The sequence below is a fragment of the Antechinus flavipes genome, chromosome 4 (genome assembly GCF_016432865.1).
Source record: "Antechinus flavipes isolate AdamAnt ecotype Samford, QLD, Australia chromosome 4, AdamAnt_v2, whole genome shotgun sequence".
Taxonomy (NCBI): domain Eukaryota; kingdom Metazoa; phylum Chordata; class Mammalia; order Dasyuromorphia; family Dasyuridae; genus Antechinus; species Antechinus flavipes.
This window is the reverse complement of record NC_067401.1, coordinates 211,610,769-211,635,867: the sequence shown is the minus strand read 5'-3', so window position 1 is coordinate 211,635,867 and position 25,099 is coordinate 211,610,769. Positions and strand designations below refer to the sequence as shown.

The following is a 25,099-nucleotide window of genomic DNA, read 5'->3' as shown; positions in this document are numbered from 1 at the left end:
TTGGATGTAAAAAGCATTGTACTGGGAGAAGAGAAAAGAGGAGGTGAAATGGGATAAATTAGATCACATGAAGCACAAAAGACTTATTACAGTAGAGGGAAAGAAGGGAGAAGGTGAGTGTTGTCTGAAGCTTAATTTTATTGGTTTTGGCTCAAAGAGAGAATAACATATTCACTCAGTCAGATATAGAAATTTATTTTACCAGATCATAAAAAAGGGAAAAGGATCCACATGTACAAAAATGTTTATAGCAGCTCTTTTTGTAGTGGAAAGGAACTGGAAACAGTGGATGCCCAATCAATTGGAGAACGGCTGAATAAGTTATGATGTATAAATATGATGGAATATTATTGTTCCATAAGAAACAATCAGCAGGATGATTTCAGAAAGGCCTGGAGATACTTACATGAACTGATGCTAAGTGAAGTGAGTAGAACCAAGAGAACATTATATACAGCAACAACAAGATTATATGATGATCAATTTTGATGTACATGGCTCATTTCAACAGTGAGTTGATTCAGGCCAGGCCCAATGGTCTTGTGATGGAGAAAGCCATCTGTACCCAGAGGACTAAATGTGAATCACAACATAATATTTTGCCTTTTTTGTTGTTATTTGCTTGCCTTTTGTTTTCTTTTACATCTTTTCTCTTTTTGATCTGATTTAAAAAAAAAACAAACCTTTTTAATTTTCAAAAGATATGCATGGATAATTTTTCAATATTAACCCTTGCAAAACCTTGTGTTCCAATTTTTCCTCATTCCCCATATCCCCTCCTCTAGATAGCAAGTAATCCAATATATGTTAAACATGGTTAAAAAAAATGTAAAATCCAATATATGCATATTTATTTATACAATTATCTTGCACAAGAAAAGTCAAATCAAAAAGGAAAAAAATGAAAAAAAAAATAAAATGCAGGCTAACAACAACAAAAAGAGTGAAAATGCTATGTTGTTATCCACACTCAGTTCCCACAGTCCTCTCTCTGGGTGTAGATGGCTCTCTCTTCATCACAAGATTATTGGAACTGGTCTGGATTATCTCATTGTTGAAAAGAGCCACATTCATCAGAATTAGTCATTGTATAATCTTATTGTTGCCATGTACAATCATCTCCTGATTCTGCTCCTTTCACTTAGCATCAATTCATGTAAGTCTCTCCTGGCCTCTCTGAAATCATGCTGCTGATCATTTAATTATAATATTCCATAATATTCCATAACATTATATACCATAACTTATTCAGTCATTTTTCAACTGATGGGCATCCACTCAGTTTCCAGTTTCTTGCCACTACAAAAAGGGGCCATAAACATTTTTGCACAAGTGGGTCTCTTTCCCTCCTTAAAATTTCTTTGGGATATAAGCCCAGTAGAAATGCTGCTGAATTTCATCTGATTTTTCTTGTCCAGCATGATAATTGTGGAAATATGTATAGAAGAATAGCACATATTTAACATATTGGATTACTTGCTGTGTGGGGAAGAATAGGTGGTCAGAAGGGAGAGGGAAAAAAAATTATGGAACACAAGATTTTGTAAGGGTGAATGTTGAAAACTATATATGCATTGTTTTGAAAATGAAAAACTTTAAAAAGAAAAAGAAAAAAGAAAGAAATTTAACTTACCTTACATGGAAGTAGGATGAGAAAGGGGAAGGAAAATGGAGTATCTGAATAGAAGGGAGAGCAGAAACACAAAGAGAAAAGAGTAAGAGAAGAGAAGGGGTATCATAGAGTGAGGGCAGTTTGAGGATGGTGTTGGTCAAAAAAAAACCACTCCTGAGCCACAGAGTGAAAAGAGAGGGAAATTATATATATGAAAATGGGATGGGGGGAATGATGTGAATAGAATGAACTCTCCCATAAAACAGAAGCAGATAGCAGGGTGGATTAAAAACCAGAATCCTACAATTTGTTATTTTACAATACATACAGAATAATGGTAAAAGACTGGAACAGAATTTATTATGCTTCAGCTGAAGCAAAAAAACAAATAAAGGCAGGGGTAGCAATTCTGATCTCAAACAAAGTAAAAGCAAAAATAAATCTAATTAAAAGAGATGAAGAAAGAAATTACATTTCATTAAAGGGCACCGCAGACAATTAAGTGGTATTACTACTATACATATATGCACCAAGTAGTACAATATTCAGCTTCTTAGAGAAGAAGTTGTCAGTTACAGGGAGAAATAAAAAGCAAAATTATACTAATTAGGGACCTCAACCTCTCTCTCTAAGAATTAGATAAATCTAACCACAAAATAAACAAGAAAGAAATTAGGGAGGTTAATAGAATCTTAGAAAACTTATATATGATAGACCTCTGGGAAAAATTGAATAGGCATAGGAAAAAATTTAATTTTTTCTCAGTAGTACATGGTACTTGCACAAAAATTGACCATGTATTAGGAGATAAAAACCTCACAATCAAATGCAGAAACACAGAAATAGTAAATGCATCCTTTTCAGATCACAACACAATAAAAATTACATTTTTAGAGGAAATTTTTATATCTCCAAACAGCTACATGAATAAAATAAAGAGAAGATCAGTAAACTGGGCATATAACTAAAAAAACTAAAAAAGGAACAAATTAAAGAAACCCAATTAAATACCAAATTAGAAATAATTTTAAGGGAAACTTTATTCCTATGCTTTCTAGTATTTTTAATAGGAAATAGGTACTTACTGTATTTTGTCAACAGCTTGTGCTGTATCTATTGAGACTGTTATGATCTCTGTCAGTTTTATTATTAATATAGTCAATTATGCTAATAGTTTTCCTTATAGTGAATTAGCTCTACATTCCTGGTATAAATCCCACTTAGTCATAGTGTATTACTCTGCTGATAAGTTGTTGTAATGTCTTTGTTAATGTTTTATTTAAAATTTTTGCATCAATATTCTTTCTCTGCTTTTGGTTCTTCCTGATTTAGGTATCAGCACCATATTTATGACATAGAAGGAATTTGGCAGGACTCCTTATCTGCCTTTTTTCCCCAAATAATTTACATAGTATTGAAATTAATTATCCTTTACATGTTTGGTAGAATTCAATTGTAAATCCTTCGGGGCCTAGAGATTTTTTCTTAGAGAACTCAATGATGATTTTGTCAATTTCTTTTTTCCCCCTAAAATGGGGTTATTTAAGTAATTTATTTCTCTTTCTGTTAGTCTAAGAAATTAATATTTTTGAAAATATTCATCCATTTCAATTAGATTGTCAGATTTCCTGGCATACAATTGGGCAAAGTATTTCTAATTGTTGATTTAATTTCTTTTTCATTAATGGAAAGTTCAACATTTTCATTTTTGATGGTGTTAAATTTGCTTTTTTCTTTCCTTTTTCTAATCAAATTAACCAAAGGTTTATATATTTTGTTGATTCTTTCATAAAACAAATTCTTAGTTTTATTGATTGGCTAATTCAAGTTTTCAGTTTATTCATCATTTTTATAGTATAATAATAATTCATTATCTTCTTTTATCACAATTTATTCAGCCATTCCTCAAATGATGGGTATCTACTAATTTTCCAATTCTTTGCTACCTCAAAGAGTTGCTGCAAACATTTTTGCACATGTGGATTCTTTTCCCTCCATTATGATTTCCTTGGGACACAGACCCAGTAGTGGCACTGCTGGGTCAAAGGGTAAGCAGAGTTTCATAGCCTTTTGGGCATAGTTCCAAATTTCTCTCCAAAATGGTTGGATCATTTTATAACTCCATTAATAATGCATTAGTGTCCCAGTTTTCCCACATCCCCTCCAATATTTATTATTATTTTTTCCTGTCACTTTAAGCAACCATTATTTGTAATGAGGAGAAGCTAGACACATTCCCAATAAGATCAAGGGGGTAAAACAAGGATGTTCATTATCACCGCTATTCTTCAATATTGTATGAGAAACGTTGGCTTTGGCAATAAGAAAAGAAAAAATAAATGAAAGGAATTAGAGTAAGCAACCATTCTTTGCAGATATGATGGTATACTTAGAGAATACTTAAAGAATCCTAGAGAATCAGCCAAAAATATACTTGAAACAATTAATAGTTTTAGTAGAGCTGTAGGATATAAAATTATCCCACAGAAATCATTAGCATTTCTATATGTTGCTAACAAAGCGCAGCAGCAAGAGTCTAGAGAAATTCCATTTAAAACAACTGTAGACACAGTAAAATATTTGGGTGTCTATTTGCCAAGACAAACTCAGGAACTATATAAGAGCACAATTACAAAACACTTTTCACACAAATAAAGTCATATCTAAATAATTTGAAAAATATCAATTGCTCATGGGTAGCCTGAGCTAATATAATAAAAATGGCAATCCTACCTAAATTAATCTACTTATAAAATGCCATACTGCCCAATCAAATTGCCAAAAAATAACTATTTTATAGAGATAGAAAACATTAGTAATAACAAAATTCATCTGGAAAGAGAAAAGTTCAAAAATATCAAGGAAATTAATGAAAAATATGCAAAGGATAGTGGCCTAACAGTACCAGATCTCTGTTATAAAACTCTGTTATAAAGCAGCAGTCATCTAAATCATCTGCATTGACTAAGAAATAGAGTGGTGGATCAGTGGAATAGGTTAGATAAACATGACATAATAATGACTAGTAATCTATTGTTTGATAGATTCCAAAACTCCAGCTTCTGAGATAAGAATTCATTATTTGACAAAAATTGCTGGGAAAACTGAAAAAAAAAGTCAGATACTACATCTCATTCCACATACCAAAATAAGATCAAAATGGATACATGATTTAAGAGTGAAGTTTATAACTAAAATAGGAGAGCAAGGGATAATTTACCTGTCAGATCTTTGGAGAAGAGATCTTTATGGCCAAAGAAGAGCTATGGAACATTTTGAAATGAAATGTATAACTTTGATTACATTAATTAAAAAGTTTTTGCACAAATAAAACCAATGTAGCCAAGATTAGAAAGGAAGAAGAAGGCTGGAAAAAAATTTTTATAGCCAATGTTTCTAATGAAGGTCTCATTTCTAAAATAAATAAAGAAATGAGTGAAATTTATAAGTGATTCCCTGATTGATAAATGGTCAAAAGATATGAGCAGACAATTTTCAGATGAAGAAATTAAAGCCATCTATGGTCATAAGGAAAAAATGCTCCAAGTCCCTATTGACCAGAGAAATATAAATTAAAATAACTCTGAAGTACCATGTCACATCTATGAAATTGACTAAGATGATAGGAAAAGATAATCATAAATGTTGGAAGGGATATGTGAAAAACTATAAAACTTCCTACTCTTTGATCCAGCAGTGCCACTACTGGTCTGTATCACAAAGAAATCATAAAAGAGGGGAAAGGACCCACATGCACAAAAATGTTAGAAGCAGCTCTTTTTATAGTGGCAAATAATTAGAAAATAAGTAGGTACCCATCAGTTGTAGAATGGGTAAGTTATGATATATGAAAGTAATAGAATATTAAAAGTTCTATAAAAATGATGAACAAGATGATTTTAGAAAGGCCTGAAAAGATTTACACTAACTGATGCTGAATGAAATAAGATTTACACTAACTGATGCTGAATGAAATAAGCAGAACCAGGAAAGCATCATACACAGCAGCAGCAAAATTGTGCAATGATCAAATATAATAGATTTGATTCTTCTCAGTGGCTCAATAATCCAAAGCAATCCCAATAAACTTTGGATGGAAAACACCATCCACATTTGAAGAGAGATGTATGGAGACTGGAAAATCAACACATTCTGTGTTCAATTTTTTTCTTCTGGTTGTGTGTGTGTGTGGGGGGGGTATTTTCCCTTTTGTTCTGATTTTTCTCTCCCAACATGATTTACATGGAAATATGCAAAAAATGAATGTACATGTTTTACATGTAACTAGGGAAAATAAAAAAAAATGAAAAATACACACACATATATACATTCACATGTATATTTATATAAATAGTTGTACATATGTATATTATATGTGCAAAAAAGATTAGAAAAAGGATTGTATATTCAGATGTGCTATCATATGCAGTTTTCTTTACCTTCCAACTATATATCAAATAAATATATTATTTTCTAAATTTTTTTTATTTGCTATGAGTATTTTTCTGAGCTCCATTTATGTTAAAGATGAGATATGTACGCATGCATACATATTTGGTGTATGTATTTATGTGTGTTATATGTATATATGTGAGTTCTTATAAATGTATATATGTGCATTTTCTTATATATGCATTTATGTAGTATCTCACTCTGTACTCTAAATCCTTTACCTTTCTCTAATGGATAGCATGTTTGATCATCAGTCCTCTGGAATGATAAATGGTAATTGCATTTATCAGAGTTCTTATAGCTTTCAAAGGTGTTTGTTTTTACAGTATTGTTGTTATATCAATTCCTTTCTTGGTTCTTCTCATTTCATTCTTCATCAATCTATAAAGACTTCAGAATAATTTCTTTTTATAATAGGGATATACTATTATACGTTGTTCTGGTGCTGCTTACTTTACTTTGAATCAGTCCATAGTCTTTCCATGTCATTGTGAAATAATCTGTTTGTTCTTTATTAACACTGAAATAATATTCCATCACATTTATAGACCATAATTTATTCAGCTATTTTTCAAATGGTGAGTATCCCTTTAGTTTTCATGTTTTTTCTCCCCAGCAAATTTTTCTTATCATGATTTTTAAATTTCTTTTGCTAGATCTTCATATTTCTTAGCTCTTTTAACTAAATGGACACCCAAGACTTTTTAAAAAAATAATTTAACTTATTAATAATAACATAATTTAACTTATATGCAAAGTACAATCATGTGAAATTCCAGGCTAGATGAATCAAAAACCAGAATTAAGACTACAGAAAGAAATATCAACAATTTCAGATATGCAAAAATGATATACTACTTTGATGGCAGAAAGTGAAGAAAAATTAAGAAGCTTCTTGATGAGGGTGAAAAAGAAAAGTATAAAATCTATAAAATCTGATTGGAAGCTTCACATAAAAAAACTCATGGCAGCTGATCTCATTATTTCCTGGCAAGTAAAGAGAGGAGTGGAAGCAGTGCCAGATTTTGTATTCTTGGGCTCAAAGATCACTGTAGATAGCAACTGCAACCATGAAATTAAAAGATGCTTGCTCCCCATAAAGAAAGCTATGATAAATCTGGACAGCATACTAAAACACAGAGACATCACCTTGCCAACAAAGATCTGTATGTCAAAGCCATGTTTTTCTAGTAGCGATGTGTGTTTGTGAGAGTTGAACTATAAGGAAAGCTGAATGCTGCAGAATTGACAGTTTCAAATTATGGTTCTGGAGAATACTTTTGAGAGTCCCTTGGATAGAAAGGAGATCAAATCATTTAATAGTTAAAGAAATTAAGTCAGATTATTCCCTAGAAGGTCAGAAATTGAAGCTGAAACTTAAATAATTGGACCACACAATGAGAAGGTGGGACTCATTAAAAAAGACCCTGATGTTGGGGAAAAATTGAAGGCAAAAGGAGAAGGGGATGTTGTTGGTATGGACAGTCATGTATATTGGTACTGTTGGGAATATATAGTCTTCTTAAATTTGAAAGAATTCTGTCTCTTGCATTGGATATAAACAAAATATCTCATTTGACATAGCTGACTATTTAAATGTCCTAAAAAAACTGACATCAAATTTTGAGCTACTAGAGAGACCTATCTAAGGTTCAAATCCTGCCTCTGACATTTAATAACTTTTTGATACAATCACATTTCCAAGCCTCTGTTTCCTCATTTTTAAATCGAGGATGATAACTATATTACTTATTCATAGGGCTTCTGTGAAGATCAAATAAGATCATATATGTAACATTCTTTATAAACTTTAAAACACTATGTAAAACATGTGTTCTTGTTGTTATTATTATTAAATCTCAGGGTCACAAACCTAGTACCAACTGGTGGATAATACATTTGGCCTTTGGGTAGCTAGGATAATATCTTAACCCCACCATTCTAAACATGTCATGTTGTTCTATTGTTGTATGTCTAGATTCTAAAAATTGAGAAGAAAATCATAAAGTGACATTAAACTCATCTAAAGAAAGTATCATAGATCAAATAGCATGGTTCAAATATCATATTTCAAGCTCGGCCTCTTATACTCTTTGTGACCCTGGACAAATAACTTCCCCTCCTTGGGATCCAGTTTCCTCCTTGGAATAAAAAACTGCTAGTTCTAAAGCTGATGAAACAAATAAATTACACACCTGAGTTTCAGAAAAGGTGTTTCTGATGTGAAGTTGTATATTTTAACTAAACTGCTTTGTTGTGTGCTTTCTAGAGTCCCCAAGTTGGGGTGCCAAAATGTTCTGTGCTTTCTAGAGCCTCTGAGCTGGGGTACCAAAATGTACTGTCTGGACTAGCTCTCTGGAGGATCTTAGGATAAGCACAAGTTCTTGGTCTTAATGGAGGAGTGATGAGGTGAGACTTAGATGGATGGTCAAAACATGTAGTCTGTTCATTCCAAATTCTCTCAGCCTTATATACCCTAATACCCTTATGTAACTATAGCAACACTGTGCATGCACTAATGTGGGACCACATAAACAACTTGCTGTTGTATGTAGATGACTCTTTGCCACTTGGCATCACACTGCTTTAATTACAACAATTGAAAAACTGCCTCCTGACTTCTCAGGAAGGCCAAGAGCCCCTAGGGAAGATGGGGAGCCAAATCAGACATTATCAGCAGGTTCTCTCTGGGCTGAAGGATATTATACCTCACCCAGAGTTCCCCCATTATCTGTGGCCCTTTATACTGCCTAACCAATTCAACCAACCAGTCTATTTATTCTACAATATTGGGGTGGGGGAAAGTTGACTAATTTCTTTTCACATCAACTAGATTTTTTTGGGGGGGAGGAGATAAACTTGATCAGTCATTTCAATTTTAGTCAAAATTGTAGAATCAGTAGTACATGTAGATATACTCTAACTCCTTTATTTATTATATTTTCTAGCCTACACTTAATGAGGCAAATTAAACTAAATCCCTTAACTTCCTGTCTTCCTTCTTCACTAAAGACAATAAACACTATGGATTTTGACAATATTTTTAGAAGCCTTCATGAAATTTGCTATAGATTATGTCTGGTGGCCTTAATGATACCAAACATAGCTCACTTGTAAAACCAGTGACCTTTCCCCTATCCCTCACCTCAATAAAACTTTGTTTTTTGAATCTTTGTGGATATTCCTGTCATTTATTGGTTAAGTCTTTTGAGAAAATGGATTGGAGTTGATCTCTGAATTGAATTTTAAAATTTTCCAAAGATAGCAATAGAGCATAAATCAGAACAATATTAATTAACAAGTAAATTGAGCAGTTGGTTCCTTCTGACAGTCTGCAGAAAGAGAATCCAATCTAGTATTCTGCTTTGAAGCTGACAAACTGACAATGAAGAATAGATTTAAGTTAATATAGAAGACTGTGGAAACCCAGGTCATTTGCAACCCCTGCAGATCAAAAACTTCACCATAGCTTTGAAAAGTGAGTCCAAATATACTTGCACAGACTAAGAGTATAATACTAAATAGACTCCAGGGTTATCCCTTATCAACATAGGGAGGCAGCAAGGTATAGAACACTGGATTTAGAGTCTCAGAGGATCCTATTTTGTTATGTTACCTACCTGCAATCTTGTGCAAGTTCTTAAATCTCTCTTGGCATTTATTTCCTTATTTATCCTATGAAGGGGTTGGAACAAATGGCCTCTGAAGTCCTTTTCATTTCTAAATTTATTACCCTATGAACAAGACTGTATTATCAGAAACAACTCTATAGAAACAGAAAAGGCAGGGCATATTGCTCTATTTTGGGAACCATTAGGGGTCACTCCCCTTCTCAAAGTTGCTTTTATGTTTCTATCTATGGAGATGTAAACAATATGCAAGATGATAGATTGTTTCTCATTCATTAGTCACAGAATATCTGAATGGTTGAGCTGGAAAGAATCTTGAGAGATCATTCAGTATTTCTCACTGAAGGAATATGGAAACCCAAGCCCAAAAAGAAACTCAAAGACCAAAGCAAAGAGAAAAGATTTACCTAAGATCATCATGTTAGTCAATTACTTCTTTTGCCATATTCCATATCCACTTAGTTTTGCTAATAACAGTTTCAAGTTGAAGTCCATTCATTAGTATTGCTCTTCCCTCCAAAGCAAAGCTTCTTTTTAAGGTATATGCATATGGAGTACTATGCAGTAAGACATGATAAGCTAGTTGATTTTAGAAAAATGTGGAAAGACTTACATGAAATAATGAAGAATGAAATGAGCAAAAGCAGGAGAACATTGTATAGGCTAACAGCAATATTGTTGGAAGAACAACTATGAATGACTAAGTTATGAACTAACTACAAAGGACCTATGAAGGAAAATTCTATACCTCTAGAGAAAGAAGTGATAAATATAAGTATTCATAGTATGGTTTTATATACATACATACACATATATGTGTATGTATGTATGATCTACCTGTAAGTATAGCTACCTCAAGTAGCCTTAGGTTTGGGGTAGGGAGGGGGGGATAGTTCAGAACTTACATTTTGTAAGTAATTTAATTTTAAAAATAAAGTATATATGTAGTACCTCTTAAATACTATGTATTAATAAGATCTAATATTTATGTAATGCGTTAAGGCTTGCAAAGCATTTTAGATGTGTTTCTTATTTAATCCTCACAAACAACACGTGAGTTAAGGACTAGTATGATTCTCATGTTTTAGATCAAACTGGGCCTCAGAAGGTGACTCGCCCTGCTTCAACAGCTGGGACTTGTCCTAGTTAGGATTTGAACCGATTTTTATGACTCCAGGTCCACCACTCTGGCCATTTTGGAATCTAGAGCTCGTAATGCCATTGTATCCGAACTGTCGATACCCTGCACAAGACGTGCATTCTGTGAAATATTTACCGTCAAGTTACTACAGGAGAAAACTACAAGCAAAATATGGGGCAGGAGTGTGTTAAAAAAACGCCATGAAATTAGCAAGTTTATTTCCCTAGTTAAGGAAAAAAACTCGCATGTAATTCCCAAAGAGAACGCCAAGGGGCAACATTTTCCTCCCCCTTTACACCTGGAACCCTCCTTCTTTTTAACTACACAAAGGGATTTGTCTCCGCCTCTTTGTGACATCACAAAGGGCAGTAGACCCGCCCCCTTCTCTTCCACCACGTGTGTATCCTGCCCGGGCTGCCGCCCTAGCTCATTCCCTAGCCGGCTAGTTTGAGAGGCGGAGGAGGGGGTTGTTAGCCTTGGACTGAGGGTTCGCTATGGGAAGTTGCTCGTTCGTTCTCCTGCACCCAGCCCTTCTCCCTGGTTATTCGCAGCCGGAATCGGAGGCGAGGAAAGGCAGGCGACGGCTGCTGCAGCGGCTGCCTCTCCTCCCCTTGGCTGCTGCACCGCTGGGCAGGTGCTGAAAGCCACCCAAACCCGATTCCGGCGCTCTTTTCCACCTCTCCTCCTGCCGCAGTCTCTATGGAGCATCTGAGTTAGATGGGCTCCTGGCCCCGGAGGCAGCGGTGGATGTGGCGCTGGGCAGAGGCAGCTAGGGAGTGTAGCTGCCGCGGGGCAGCGGGCCACAGGCTCCTCTGCGAGCCCCCGGACCATCCATGGGGGCTTCTGCGGGTAGCACTGCCGCCGGCCGGCGCTGCTCCAGCTTCGCTTCTTCCTCTTCCAGCAGCATCTCCAGCGGACCCCGAGCCGCAATGATCACCCGCTCCTTCTTCCTGGTGAGTGAAGCTCTTGGCGGGATTGGGCAGGCAGAGGCGGTAGAGGAATAGAACACCCGGGGTTTGTGGGGTACTCATTGAAGGGTGGCTTCCTCTTTCCTATTCCCCTTCCCAATCTTTCAGATCCCAAGCTCTGGTGCCTCTGGGCCAGCGGGATATGAGGCCCTAGGACACCTGCCCTGGAAGAGAAGATGCATTCATGTGGGTTAATGAAAGCCTGGAGTGGCGGGGGCTTGCAAAGGCGGGGAATAGACTGGAGGGCCGCCCTTTGGGGCAACTCTGCCTGCCAGGCCAGAATTTGGGGGACTGAGGTAAAAAAAAAATCACGCAAATTTCCTGGGTGGTGGGGGAGTTGTGTGTAGATTTAAGCGTCCACTGCCGGCTACCCATCCCTGGGATCGCCATCATTCCCAATGGAGAAGCTTCAAGTCTGTCCCCTCCCTTCCTGGTCCCCAGGTGTGCCCCGGGCCTTTGGGCCAGATTCTGCGGCACGGGGAGCCAAGGATGGGAGCTAGCTTTTCTGCGGGCAGCGCAGCTTTTGTTCCAGCTGCAGTGTCATGTCTGGATGCTACCGCAGTAGGGGAAGGAGAAGGAAAGAAAGAGAGCGCCCATGTGCACTGTAGCCCCGCATTCCGGAGCAGGGGCGCCAGTGTCAGCAGGTCTTCCCTCGAGTTTTGTCTTCACCTTCTTCCCTTTTTCTCCCCCACCTCGCTCCTCCGCCCCTCCCCAATTCCTCAGGCTAACTGTGCTCCAAAAAATCTTAGATACATCCCAAGGAACCGTTAAAGTTCCAGCCACTGCATTAGAGCTCAGAATAGGGGGAGGGGGAAACGAGACACAAAAAGGAAGATGAGCTCTTCCTTCTCTCTCCAGTTGCCTTTCCGCCCCTCCCCTCCTATTTACGGGCAGCGGGCTGGGATTCTTTCAAGCTGGTGCAATCCTTCGCTCTGCTGCACCTGCTTCTGGCGCGTGTCTGGATTTAGGACTTTAATTACCTTGGCCCTTTGCCCCAGCCCCCAAAACACCCCCCTCCTACGAAAAGGAATGGCTTTATCCTGTGAGTTCTGAATATCCCCCTTTCTCTGAGACCCCGCCGAAGGGATAAGAAGTGGTAGAATTGGAGGTCAACCCAGTGAATCCCTTCCCTTTCCTAATCATGAATCTCAACCTTAGTATTTCTTTACCTTTTGTTCCCTGCTGTAGGGAAAGTGGGGAGCCCGGGCAAAGGGCCAAGGATTTCCGAGGACTGTCGTTTTTCCCCCCACCTCCTCTCACTCCCCTTCCTCCTCCGGCCTGGATTAGACAACAAGAGTCAGGCTTCCAGGCAGTCTTTCCCTTGTGTATAGCAGAGGCAGTCTTGCTGTCTCCTTTTCCTGAAAGGCTCAGAGCTGGGCCACCATGGTTTGCTTTGATCCTAGATCCTTGCAGTTGCTATGGCAGGGTGCATTCTCTCTCTCTCTCTCTCTCTCTCTCTCTCTCTCTCTCTCTCTCTCTCTGGCAGGGTGCTCTCTCTCTCTCTCTCTCTCTCTCTCTCTCTCTCTCTCTCTCTCTTTGTGTGTGTGTGTGTGTAATTGGGGGTGGGGGAGAAGAGAACTTTGTTTCTGTTAGTAGCCCTAATGAACCTTTGCAATCCCCTTCCGTATTGGAATAAACTCTAGATTCCCATTCTTGAAACCTGTGTTGGTGCAGAGGTATAAAAGCATCATGAGAATTGTATCAGACTCAATAAGCATTTTAAAAAATTATATTAAATGGAAAACAACTGAAGGATGGAGTTTAGTACTCTCAGACTTCTTGACTTTAAAAAAAAATTAACAGGGTCACTCTTTCCATCTAATTATTCTGCTGGCTCTGTTTACCCATCTGGTTGAATCTTAGTTTGCTAATGAAGGATCCAAGGAGATATGACAGCTCTACCATCCAAGGAGAAAATCCAAAGTTTTCTATTTCTGAACCTGGAAGATGTTAAATGAGACTCTGGGTAAATCAAATGAATATCACTTGAAATTTTTAAACTAGGAAAGAAAAGATAATATAGTTCTCATCTTCCATCCCACATTTCTTCTTTTCTTAAATGTCTATGGAATTTTTATTTGACTTAACTGTACCATTTGTGAATTAAAGATCAGCTATATTTAAAATTCAAGAGAAGATAATATAGTACAGTGGAAAGCCACTAGATTGGGAATCAAGAAACCTGGGTCTTAGTATCTGTTTCAGAACTTTGAGTGAATACCTGGGGACCTCAGTTTCCTCCTCTGTAAATTAAAAAGTTTTGGAATACAAGATCCCCTAATGTCCTTTCCAACTTTAATATTCTGAATTATAAAATAGTGTGGTAGTTTGGGAGGGTGATGCGATTCCAAGGTATCGGGATACTTAATTCTCAGATTGAATATGATGGAAGAGGTCTCACATATCATTAAGATGATACTGGTATTCCCTCTTAGACTTGAAATGTCAGGAGGACTGAGCATGGGAGTTTGCAAAGAACTACATTTAGATTCTCAGTGAAGTCTTTTCTGTTCCCCTCCTGACTTTCTTAGTTATGGGCATGACATTTCTGTCTTCCCAGTGATCATGATTTTGCTGTTATATAAAGCAATAACCTTCATCTTCAATTTTATTTCTACTGATAATCCACCACATGAAGATACTTTGAAAAGTTCAAGACATACTGAGCATGAGATTTCTGAAAAAAAAAAAAAAGCACTTTGAACCTCAGTTTTCCATTCTGTAAAATAAGGGTTGTAATTCATATACTGCCTGCCTCCTATAGATTATAGATTTAGAATTGGAAAAGATCATAGCGCTCTAGTTTATATCCTCAAGATTACATAGGTAATAAGTGGCAGAGCTGGTATTTAGATATCTGTTGACTCTTAAATATTTTGTAAATTGTAAGACACTATAGAAATTTGAAGTAGTTAACATTATTTCATTGTTACTGTTATTATGATATGACATATCTATGAGTAAAATTATTGAACAGATTAGCAGAATTAGAATTTTGTAATTTAGCACTGATGCATTTCACTTTTAAGAGAGTTTAAGTATTCAGTAGTAATTTATATTTCAGTGGTGGAGTAATAGAAAAAAAAAACAGCAAAAAACCAGAGGTAAGGAAACTTGGATTTTAATCCCAATTTTTCCACTCACTAGTTATACTACCATGGACAGATCATTTTTTCTCTGCCAGATTCTCAATTTTCTTATTTATAAAATGAAAATATTGAGCTAGATAGGCTTTGTCTTGAGTATTCTAAAACTCATGTTAACCAGACTTTATTTAGGTGCAGAGTCGGGAAGAACTTTGGTGATCCACTTCAACCTCGTCATTTTATAGTAGAGAAAACTGAGGTCAGATAGGGGCCATGACTGGATTCAGATCATTTGGGAATAAGAAATATTGGACCTGTGTTAATGTTTCAAACTCAACTCTTCTAAATTCAAATTTCATACTCTTTCCCCATTTCCTATTTTTAGTTGTCTTTTTGTTTTGTTTTGTTTTGTTTCACTTGGTGGTGGTGGTTAGTATTTTTAGTCATATTTTCATGAGCATGGACTTAGAGAACCTGTGCCCTGACATTCAACAACCATTTTTTATTGCTGTTGAGTTACAGTTATGTCCAAGTCTTTGTGATCCCATTTGGGGTTTTCTTGGCTAAGATACAGCAATGATTTTCCCTTTCCTTCACCAGCTTATTTTATAGATGAGGAAATTGAGGCAAACAGGGTTAAGTGATGAGACCAGGGTTACAACAGCTAATAAGTATCCAAGGTTAGCTTTGAAATCAGGAAGATGAGTCTGACTTCAGGCCCAGCACTCTATCCAATGTGCTAAACTAGCTGCCAAAAGGACAATATTTTCATGTTTTTTGACAAAGTGTCTTAACTTTTAAAAATGACAACATAATAGCTAAGGGAGGAGGAAAGTGTTTCAGACTATTTTTCAAAAGCAATTTTGTATTTATTAGGTCACCAGTTATTAAAGGCAGAAGCTCCTTGCTAAGAGAGAAGAGGAAAGACTCTAGAGCAATTATTGGTTTTTTAGATAAGAAAAACGTGAATTTATCCAAATGGTTCGTAGGGAAGATCTGTCTGGTCTTACACATCTATGTTTGTTTTGAATTGCGGTATCTAGCCACAACTTGGGAGGGGGACATCAACAAATAAGCTATATGCTGTTAATATTTGAGTAGGAGTAGTGACTGAAATATTGCTATTATAATTTAAATGCATAGAGTAATAACAGAAATGTAAATAGTTGATATTCAAGTTTATTTTTATAGTGACATTCAGTGCCAAGTTTCTTAGTTTATGTTTATTAAAAAGATTTGAATCTGTAAGACACATCTTAAGTCTTCTATCTCTTCCTCCTCCTGCCCTTCCCCAAAGTAATGGTTCCATTCTCAACTGTCTCATAGTATATTGTATGTACTTTTATGCATTTATATGTTTCTTAGGACTGGTCAGAATATGGCAAATGTAGATTTGCCTTTCAATATTTAGATGAGGAAACTGAGCCAACTCAAGTGCTTTGCCCAACTTCATAAAAGTATTGGAACTCACAACCCTTGGCATACAAAGTCACATTTACTCCCATAATTATTATTATACATGTCTTTCCCATGAACTACATCTTGATTGTAACTCCTTAGGGAAGGGACTGTCACTGCCCTGGCACTTGCCTTGAAAGTAGTAGTGGACTAATAATAACCATTCAGATAAGTGAATCTTTAGTGCCTTTTCCACCATCATGTTTGTTTCTCTTGTAGCTCAGGAGAAAAGACAAATAAGTCCTCTGAGTTTCTGCTGGTGTTAACATGTACAGTGTGACCTTAGAGCCAAGAATGACACAACAGAACTGGGGCCTGTTCTTTGATCTCAAGGAGCTTATCTTGAAATGAGTCAGATCAGGTAGGTTTGGGAGGAACCCTTGACATCACAGAGCTAGAAAGGACCTCAATAACCCTCTTGTCCCAGGTCCTTCAACTTAAAACAGATGAAACAACTGAGGCTAAGGGAGGTTAGGTGATTTGTTCAAGATTATTTAGGTCATAAATTTCAGAGGTGGCATTCAAATTCAAATTTTTTGACTCCAATATCTGTGTTATTTCCCATGTACTACATTGCTTCCAATAATGGAAAGGATCAGGAAGTCTTAGAAACTTTTATATATGTGATCAATTTGACATAAAGATATCTTTAATTTGCTAATAGTGGCTACCAAGCTTTTAGCTTGGCAGAAAATAGCAAGTATCATTATAAGATCAAATTAAAACCTTAAAACCTGAATCCCTCCCTCCAGATAAATTTGCTCTTTTACTGGGGGTGATTATCTAACATTTTTGCACTTCAGGTTGCCCATTTGTCAAGAGTGAATACCTTATACAAGGCTCAATGTCAAGTTCATTAATAAGCTTGGGGGAAGGCATCGTTAATGTCATGTCCAGGATCTGAATTATTAAAAAGATGAATCTAGGCTGCCTCTTTTCTGTATGTTCTAACAAGATAATCATAGAATATCAGAGCTGGAAAGGGCTTTAAAAGTTATCTAGACCAATTTTCTAAAGAAGGATATGATTATAAAAACATATTTTCTTTTATTGTGAACTTAGTAAAATGTATAAATGAAAATATACTCAATATAAAAAGCAAAAAAGTATATGAAAAGATGAACTTCTATGAAATATCGTTTAAAAGGATAGTAATAGAATTACCTATTTGCAGTTCCTTCTGAATTTTATTGTAAATGTTGAAGTTTTTTTAATCTTTGTTTCTTGAAATTTCTTTTTCTCATTTTTTTATGTCTTTCTCTTCTCTCTTTCCATTTTCCCCTCCTCTCTTCTTCCTCTTCTGTTTCTTCCTCGTCAATGGAAAGAACATTGAATCTCTAAAGTAAGAAGTTGTTTTTGTTTAATAGTATCTGACTCTTTGTGATCCCATTTTTGTGTGTGTGTGCAGACCATATTGAAGTAATTTGCCATTTACTTCTCCAATTAATTTAGAGATAAGGAAACTGAGGCAAAGGGGGTTAACTGACTAGCCAGGTCACACAGCCAGTAAGTATTTGAGGCTAGATAACCATCCAAAATAAGAAGAGAGGTCCAAATCTCATTCATTTTACTATTTGTGACCTTAGAAAAGTCAATGGAAGCCTCCTGCTCCTGTTTCCTTATCTGTAAAATGAACTAGAAAGGTTCATTGGTTGAACTAGAAAGTCTCTAGAGTCCTTTCCATTTTTAGATATATGAATTTATGATCTCAGTAGAAGTTATTTCATAAATCAAATAAGTATAGTCTATCAAAGCACACTTATATGGACTATGTCTAAAAAGATATGTTTCATTCTGCACCTGTAATCACCTGACTTCCAGGAGGTGGGAGGCATGCTTCATCATCAGCCCTCCATAGTCATAAATGACCACAATCTTTGGACTAGAGTTATAGAATCTTTGGAAATTTATATCATTGTGATCATTGTGTAAATTGCTCCCCAATTCTTATTTCATGCTGCATCAGTTCATAGTGAACTTGTGAAGTGACTTATTTAAGGTCACATAGCTAATGTCAAAGTCAAGACTCAAAATCAGCATTCATTTCACCAGACCAACAAGGATATTTGATAGACTTGTGACTTCTCTATGAAAAAATTATGCAATAACAAATAACAAAATAATACTACCCACACCTTAAGTGTGTATAATATTCATTTTGTTTACATAACAAGCATTTTTGTGTCCCAAAGATTGTTAGTACTAGGATTATGGGGAGGGGGATGAAATAGACTTTGGTCTCAAGGAACTTAACATTCTTTTGGGGGCTAAGGAAGAAACAACTTGTGTTCAAGTAATTAAATATGAAATGTTTCATATCTTTCAAAGTACTCTAACGTCTCTGTCTTGTTCCTTGATAATTTGTATAATCTAGAAACAACAGGTATATGTTCTGCAAAAAGTGTTGAACTTTGAAAATATATGACTATTAATTGCTAGTGATCTCAGATAAATTCCCTAATCTCTAAGCCTCAGTTTCCTCAAATGCAGAATGGGGATAATACTCATACCCATCTCATAAGAATGATAGGAAAGTCATATGAGAGAGGATATGTGTCAATTATAAAAATGTCATACAAAATAATTAGACAATATAGTTCCTTGAAATAAATGCTGAAGTTGGAATCATAGGACCTAAGATTGAATTCCTTTTCAGTTACTTGTTACTTGTGTGAACTTGGGCAAGTAAGTCATTTTACCTCTTAGGGAATCATTTTCCAAAACTGTAAACAGAGGAGTTGGATTACTAAGGTCCCTTCACCTCTGGATCTGTGAGTTTTTGATTTGTAATGTAAATTGGTTGGTTATTTATAAAATTTGGATTAAGGAATGAAGTAGTCTGGGCTTTAGAAATGAATTGACATGCCCAAGGTCATGCTGATAAGTAGCAATGTTGTATCCTAGATCATACATATGTAACAAATCTCATTATAACAAAACAATTAACATATTTTACAAAATATGTTAAAACAGCACCAGCCCTGAAGTCAAGAGGACCTGAGTTCAAATCTGGTCTCTGTCACTTAACACTTTTTAGCTATGTGACCCTGGGCAAGTCACTTAACCCCAATAGTCTCAACAAAAGAAAACAAAACAAAACAAAAATATATGTTAAAACTTCAAAGTTTGCCAAACATTTTATATATAGTATTTCATTTGAGTCTCACAAAACTCTTGTAAAGTAGATAATATGAGCATTATCATGTTCATTTCACAGCTGAGGAAATTGAAACCAAGAGGTTGTGATATGTATTATTCTAGTCTGATACATGGGATTTGAACCCAAGTCCCATCCTCCTAAGACTTTTATTCTTTCCACTATATACCATGGTATCTTTTCAATATATTATGCTATGGTTTTTTGGGTAGGGGTGAGGTGGGGTGGAGAGACAACTAGGTGGTGCAGTGGATGGAGCATCAGGTCTAGAGTTAAGATTTCTTGTTCAAATATGGCCTCAGATACTTACTGGCTATGTGACCCTGGGCAAGTCATTTAACGCTCTTTGCCTTACTTTCCTCATCTGTGAAGACCTGAATTCAAAACCAGCCTCACTAGCTGTATAACTCTGGACAAGTCCCTTAATCCTGTTTGCTTCAAAATAACCCCAAATGGAGTCACAAAGAGTTGAACACAATGAAAACCATCTTCTTAATTCACATTTCTATAGTACTTTGTCATTTATCAAAAGCCTTTTCTTCCTTATAGACAGACTTGAAAGGTAAATAATGAAACTATTAATAACAATAACAGCAATAACTCATATATATGTACATATAAATGAGTATATACATGTATGTAATCTACTATGTCCCAAGTTCTTTAGAAATATGTTTTATTTCTCTTTAACAACCACCACCCTGGGATATAGATAATATTATTATTATTCTAATTTTGCAGATAACTAATCTAAAGCAAACAGAAGTTGTTACTTGCCAAGGATCATGCATCTAGTAAATATCTGAGCCCAAATTTGATGGGCTCAGCATTTTATCCACTGTGTCACATACCTGCTCATTAGTATTCCCATTTGACAGATGAGTAAACTGAAGTTGAAAGAACTGAAGCCTAAGCAAATGACTGAACCAGATTCCAAGTCAGTGGCAGTTAGGTGGGGTGGCTGATGGAGCAATGGGCCTGGAATCAGTAATACCCAGACCCAAGCATAAATCTAGCCTCAGATACTTGCCAGTTGCCTGATGCTAGGCAATTCACTTAACCTCAGTTTGCTGATCTGTAAAATAGGAATAGTAACAGTACCTACCTCACCAGGTTGTTATGAGAATGAAATAAATTAATATTTGTAAAACAAACACAATATACATATTTATTCCTTTCCCTTCCCCCTTCCCCAAGAATGATGGTATTTCCTCTACAACATACTGGCTTCCCAGAAAGCATTAAGCTTAATAGCTTGGTAGCCAGTTCTTGTAGATCTTTGTGCTGGAGGGCAGAAGTGGTAAATCCCTTTGACTTCATAAGAAGTTTGGTGGTTTTGCATTCAAGTAGAGCTTTGTAGGAATATATGCTATAATTGTCATAATCAAACTGCTAAAGTTTGGTGGGTTTTTTTTAAGCCCATTAAACTAGATGACCAAATTCATCATCAGACTTTTAAGTCACCAATATGGAACAAGTGAATTTTCTGAGTGATCAGCGTAATGCTGATTCCTTTCCATTAGGCATTAATAAAGCTTTGGACTTTTACTCAGAGAGACTGGGCAAGTACCCAAGATGTTTACTTCCTATGCAGCTTTTCTGGCTAATAATGAAGCCCCTCCCTCCCCTTTTTCCTCTCTTCTTGACTCTTGGAAAATATCTTTTTTCTTGCTCTGGGAAAATGCCTAAATTTCCCAAGGCAAGCCTAACCTGAGCTAATGGATGCAGTGTTCTACCCTGAGGAAAATTCAGGAAGTTGAAGACTAGGAAATCTTAGGCCCAAAGTAGGTTTATATGGGGGCAGGGTTCTGTTGCTGCAGCTGTAGAACTTTTGATTCTTTCTGGATAGAGGAATGAATCTCCCATTCATTTTTTACCCATGTGTAAGTACTAGCCTTGCCCTCAATATTTGTATTTGGCAAACAGAGAAAAACAAACAGGAGTCTTAAGCTGGCTCCAAATGCTGCTACAAATGGTTCCCTTTACCTAATTCCTTCTTTTTTCCATCATGATTCCATGAGGATAAAGCAGAGCTTGGATAGAGTCTTTGAAGGAAAGGAGCCTGTGGCAAGAGACTTTGGTGCCGGTTGGCACTAAATGATGTATCTTCTAGATCATTTATGACACCTTTTTGTAGAGGGAGAAACTATAGTCTAAGGAGGTAAATATAATTTTTTTTTTTGTTATTTGGTCATTTTCAGTCATGTCTAGATATTTCATACCTCTGTATGGGATTTTCTTAGCAAAGATATTGGAGTAGTTTGCCATTTCCTCCCCCAGCTCATTTTGCAAATAAGGAAACTGAGGCAAACAGTGAGGTGAATTGTTCTGGAGGTGTCTGAGGTCAACTTTGAAGCCAGATTTGAGTCTTCCAGACTACAGACCCAATACTGTATTTACTGTATCACCTTGTTGGATGTAAATTCCTTTAGGGCAGAGACTGCTTTAATTTTTTTCTATTCCCCCCAGTGCTATTAGTACAGAGCTTGGTATGTAGTGGACACTTAATATATGTCTGATCAATTCAATCAAAAGAATTTGATGAGATGATAGAACTGAAAAATCTGGAAAATGATGGCTAAGTATGGTATTAGAGACTGGGAATCTGTGCTATAGTGTTGGGCAGTTTCTTTGAGAAGATTCATAGGTTCATGGAATGTTGGTAGTCTACTTACTGTTTATTACAGATGAATAAACTGAATTCAAGGGAGATGAAATCAGTTACCCAAAGTCTCACATACAGTGAGTTTCAAAGCCTGGACTAGAACTTCTAAAGTCATCTGAAACTAAATCCAGCATATGTTCCAATATATCAAGCTGCCTTTAAAAAAAAAATTAGATTACAATATTCAGAAAACTGGCTTTAAAAAAAAAATTAGCTTACTATATTCAGAATTGAAAAATGCGTGGTAGATGGAGTTTTCTTGGAGTTTCTAGTCCCAGTTCTACTTCTCTGATATATATATATATATATATATATATATATATATATATATATATATATAATATATATATATATACACACACACACACACACACACATATATATATATGTATGTATGTATGTATATAAAACCTATTAGTGTACCTTTGCTTTCTGAGTCTGTTTCCTTATCTGTAAAATATGCATGTTTGTTGGTGATAGTGGTTGGGTGTTAGAGGGATTAATGGGCAGCATGTACTTTCTAAAGTCCCTTTCTGCTCTTAGTTTCTATAGCTCTAAGATGATTTCGTTCAGAAAGTGAAGGGAGTATGGAAGGGCAATTCAGAATAGTTATATCTTTTATCATACCTAGTCAGCACTTGGATTTTGTTTACATTTACATTTATTTATATTTCTCCTCTCTGCTCTTGAAATTAATTGTTGGACACCTGAGTGTACTTCAAGTCTGGGCAAGATAGGAAAATCTAGTCTCCAAAAAGAAAAAAATAAATAAGGAAAAGAAAATAATTGTTGGCATTAGATGGGTATAAATGAATGACCAGTCCTTTATTGTTGGTATAATGGAAATCTATATATGAGTGCTCTCAGAAAGAAGGAAATCATTTCGCCTTGGTATTCTTTTTACTGCATTTAAAATTCATCTAAAGTTTTGTTTTGTTTTGTTTTTTAAATTGAGAGACAATGACCATTAACTGATCTTAAAATCATTAATTTGGTTGATTGTCTATTTGGAACCACCTTTCTTAAGACTCTCTGCCTTAGAACATGTGACCTAAGTTAGAGTATGAGGTGGAGGTTGCAAGAAAAGTTGAACATGTAGTAGAGGGATGGATGCAGATATCTTAATGAAGATAGAAATGGAATCATCCTTCAAAATGGGCCTCCACTGTCACGTCTCAAAAGTTAATGTGCTTTCCTTGGTGGAGGGTTCCCCACCCCCTTTGAAGAATCATAGATCCTTTGAGAAGTAGAAAGATTATTTTTATAAACTATATCCACTTAAAATCATCAACTTAGAGCCAGAAGGTACCTTAGAGGCCACCTAGTTCAGTACCCTCATTTTATCAATGAGAAAACAGCTGCACTACTTTGTGATATTACTGGCAGTTTTTAGCCAAGTCTCTAACGTTCTAACTAAAAAATAACCACTGTGTCCCTTTTGGGAGGGGAGAAGGAAGGAAGGATTTTGCCTGCCAGCATATTCTGATGAGAGATAGTGCCACTGCAAGAAATGGAAAGCTACTCCTACAAATTGAAATTTTCTAAATGGGAACTAGATGGGGATGCTTTTTCCTGTACCCTGGGTCATTTTGAAAAATATTTGCTTAGTGACTAATGGTGTGAATTGATTTCTGGTGAACATTTTAGTTATAAAACACTTGTCTTTTACCATTAGAAGAGGCATTGGAGTCTTGGGAGAGATATGGTATGAAGTCATATCTGTCTGTCTATCCATTGGTCTGTCATTTGTCTTCTAACTTTTTTATTCCAGGCTTTGTTGAAAGTGCTTTGAAACAGGTATCACTCCAGTGCTCACATGTAAGATATTTGTAGGTAGTTTTACGATGAGACTAAGTTTCAGCATTCACTTAACCAGAGCTTCAAAATATAGCTCTTCCACCTTCCAACTGTGTAGAGAGTCGGAACTCTGGAACAGTATACTTGAAACAAGGATACTTACAATGGGGTGTTTACTCAGTAGAATTGGTGAGATAATGGTTCTCTAGTTCACATATACTTAGTACTTAGTATGGTGATATAATGGTTCTGTAGTTCACACATACTCAGTATGCTGTAATGATGTAATTGTAATAGGGTATTTAAGGGTTGAGAGAGCTAGGGACAGAGTCAGTCAGACTGGTACAGACTGTGGAGTCAGAGTGAACAGATTGAGAAGGAGACAGACTGTGAAGGAGACAATAAAGACTTTAAACTCTATTCCTGACCATCCTCGTGGTGACTATTCTGCTGAGGCCAAGGCCTATCTGGAGGACCTCCAGAAAGCGAGGCTGGACATTACATTTTGATGCCCAACAGTGGGGCACCAAAAGAAGCACACCACATTTTGAGGCTCTGGACGTAAGGACATATACTCAGCAGTTTGACTGACAAAATCGTAAGTTCAGTGGAGAAGTCCCTGTGACCCACAAATAGGGTGAGTAAACTAGTCACTTTCATTTTTCAGCTGAAATGGGACAAAGAGTAAGAAAAAAGCTTTTCCCACCCCAAGGAAGTGTGTAGCAAGCATAGTTAGGTTAATAAGAAGCAAGGTTTGTTAGTAACTTGGGAGCAGATCATTGGACTCTTATAAATATTAGAGTACATGTCTCCTTGGTTCTCTAAGGAAGAAAAAATAGACCTAGGTAAGTGGAAACTAGTGAGAGAGCAATTATTTGAATATTATGAAGATAATGGTCCTGATTCAATTCCTAAGGAAATATTATATATATATATATATATATATATATATATAATATATATATATATATATATATATTATATATATATATATATATATAAAACATAATACAATTGATTTTAAGGAATCCCACAAGTTTTAAAATAAGGAAAAAGGAGAAAGAGCGGGAGGGGGGGTGGTATTGACAAAGCAACTGAAAAGCATAAAGAATTGGACAAGAAAGGGATCAAGTA

At 36.1% G+C, this 25,099-nt stretch overlaps 1 protein-coding gene across 1 annotated transcript in view; it reads left to right on the top strand.

The window, feature by feature from the left end:
• Positions 1-11,314: 11,314 nt before the first annotated feature.
• TNFRSF21 (TNF receptor superfamily member 21) overlaps positions 11,315-25,099 on the top strand; it is a 116,799-nt gene continuing 103,014 nt past the window's right edge. Inside the window, exon 1 of the mRNA XM_051997106.1 lies at positions 11,315-11,787. Within this exon, the coding sequence (XP_051853066.1) occupies positions 11,668-11,787 (120 nt within the window). The 5' untranslated portion in view covers positions 11,315-11,667. The remainder of the gene's footprint in view (positions 11,788-25,099) is intronic.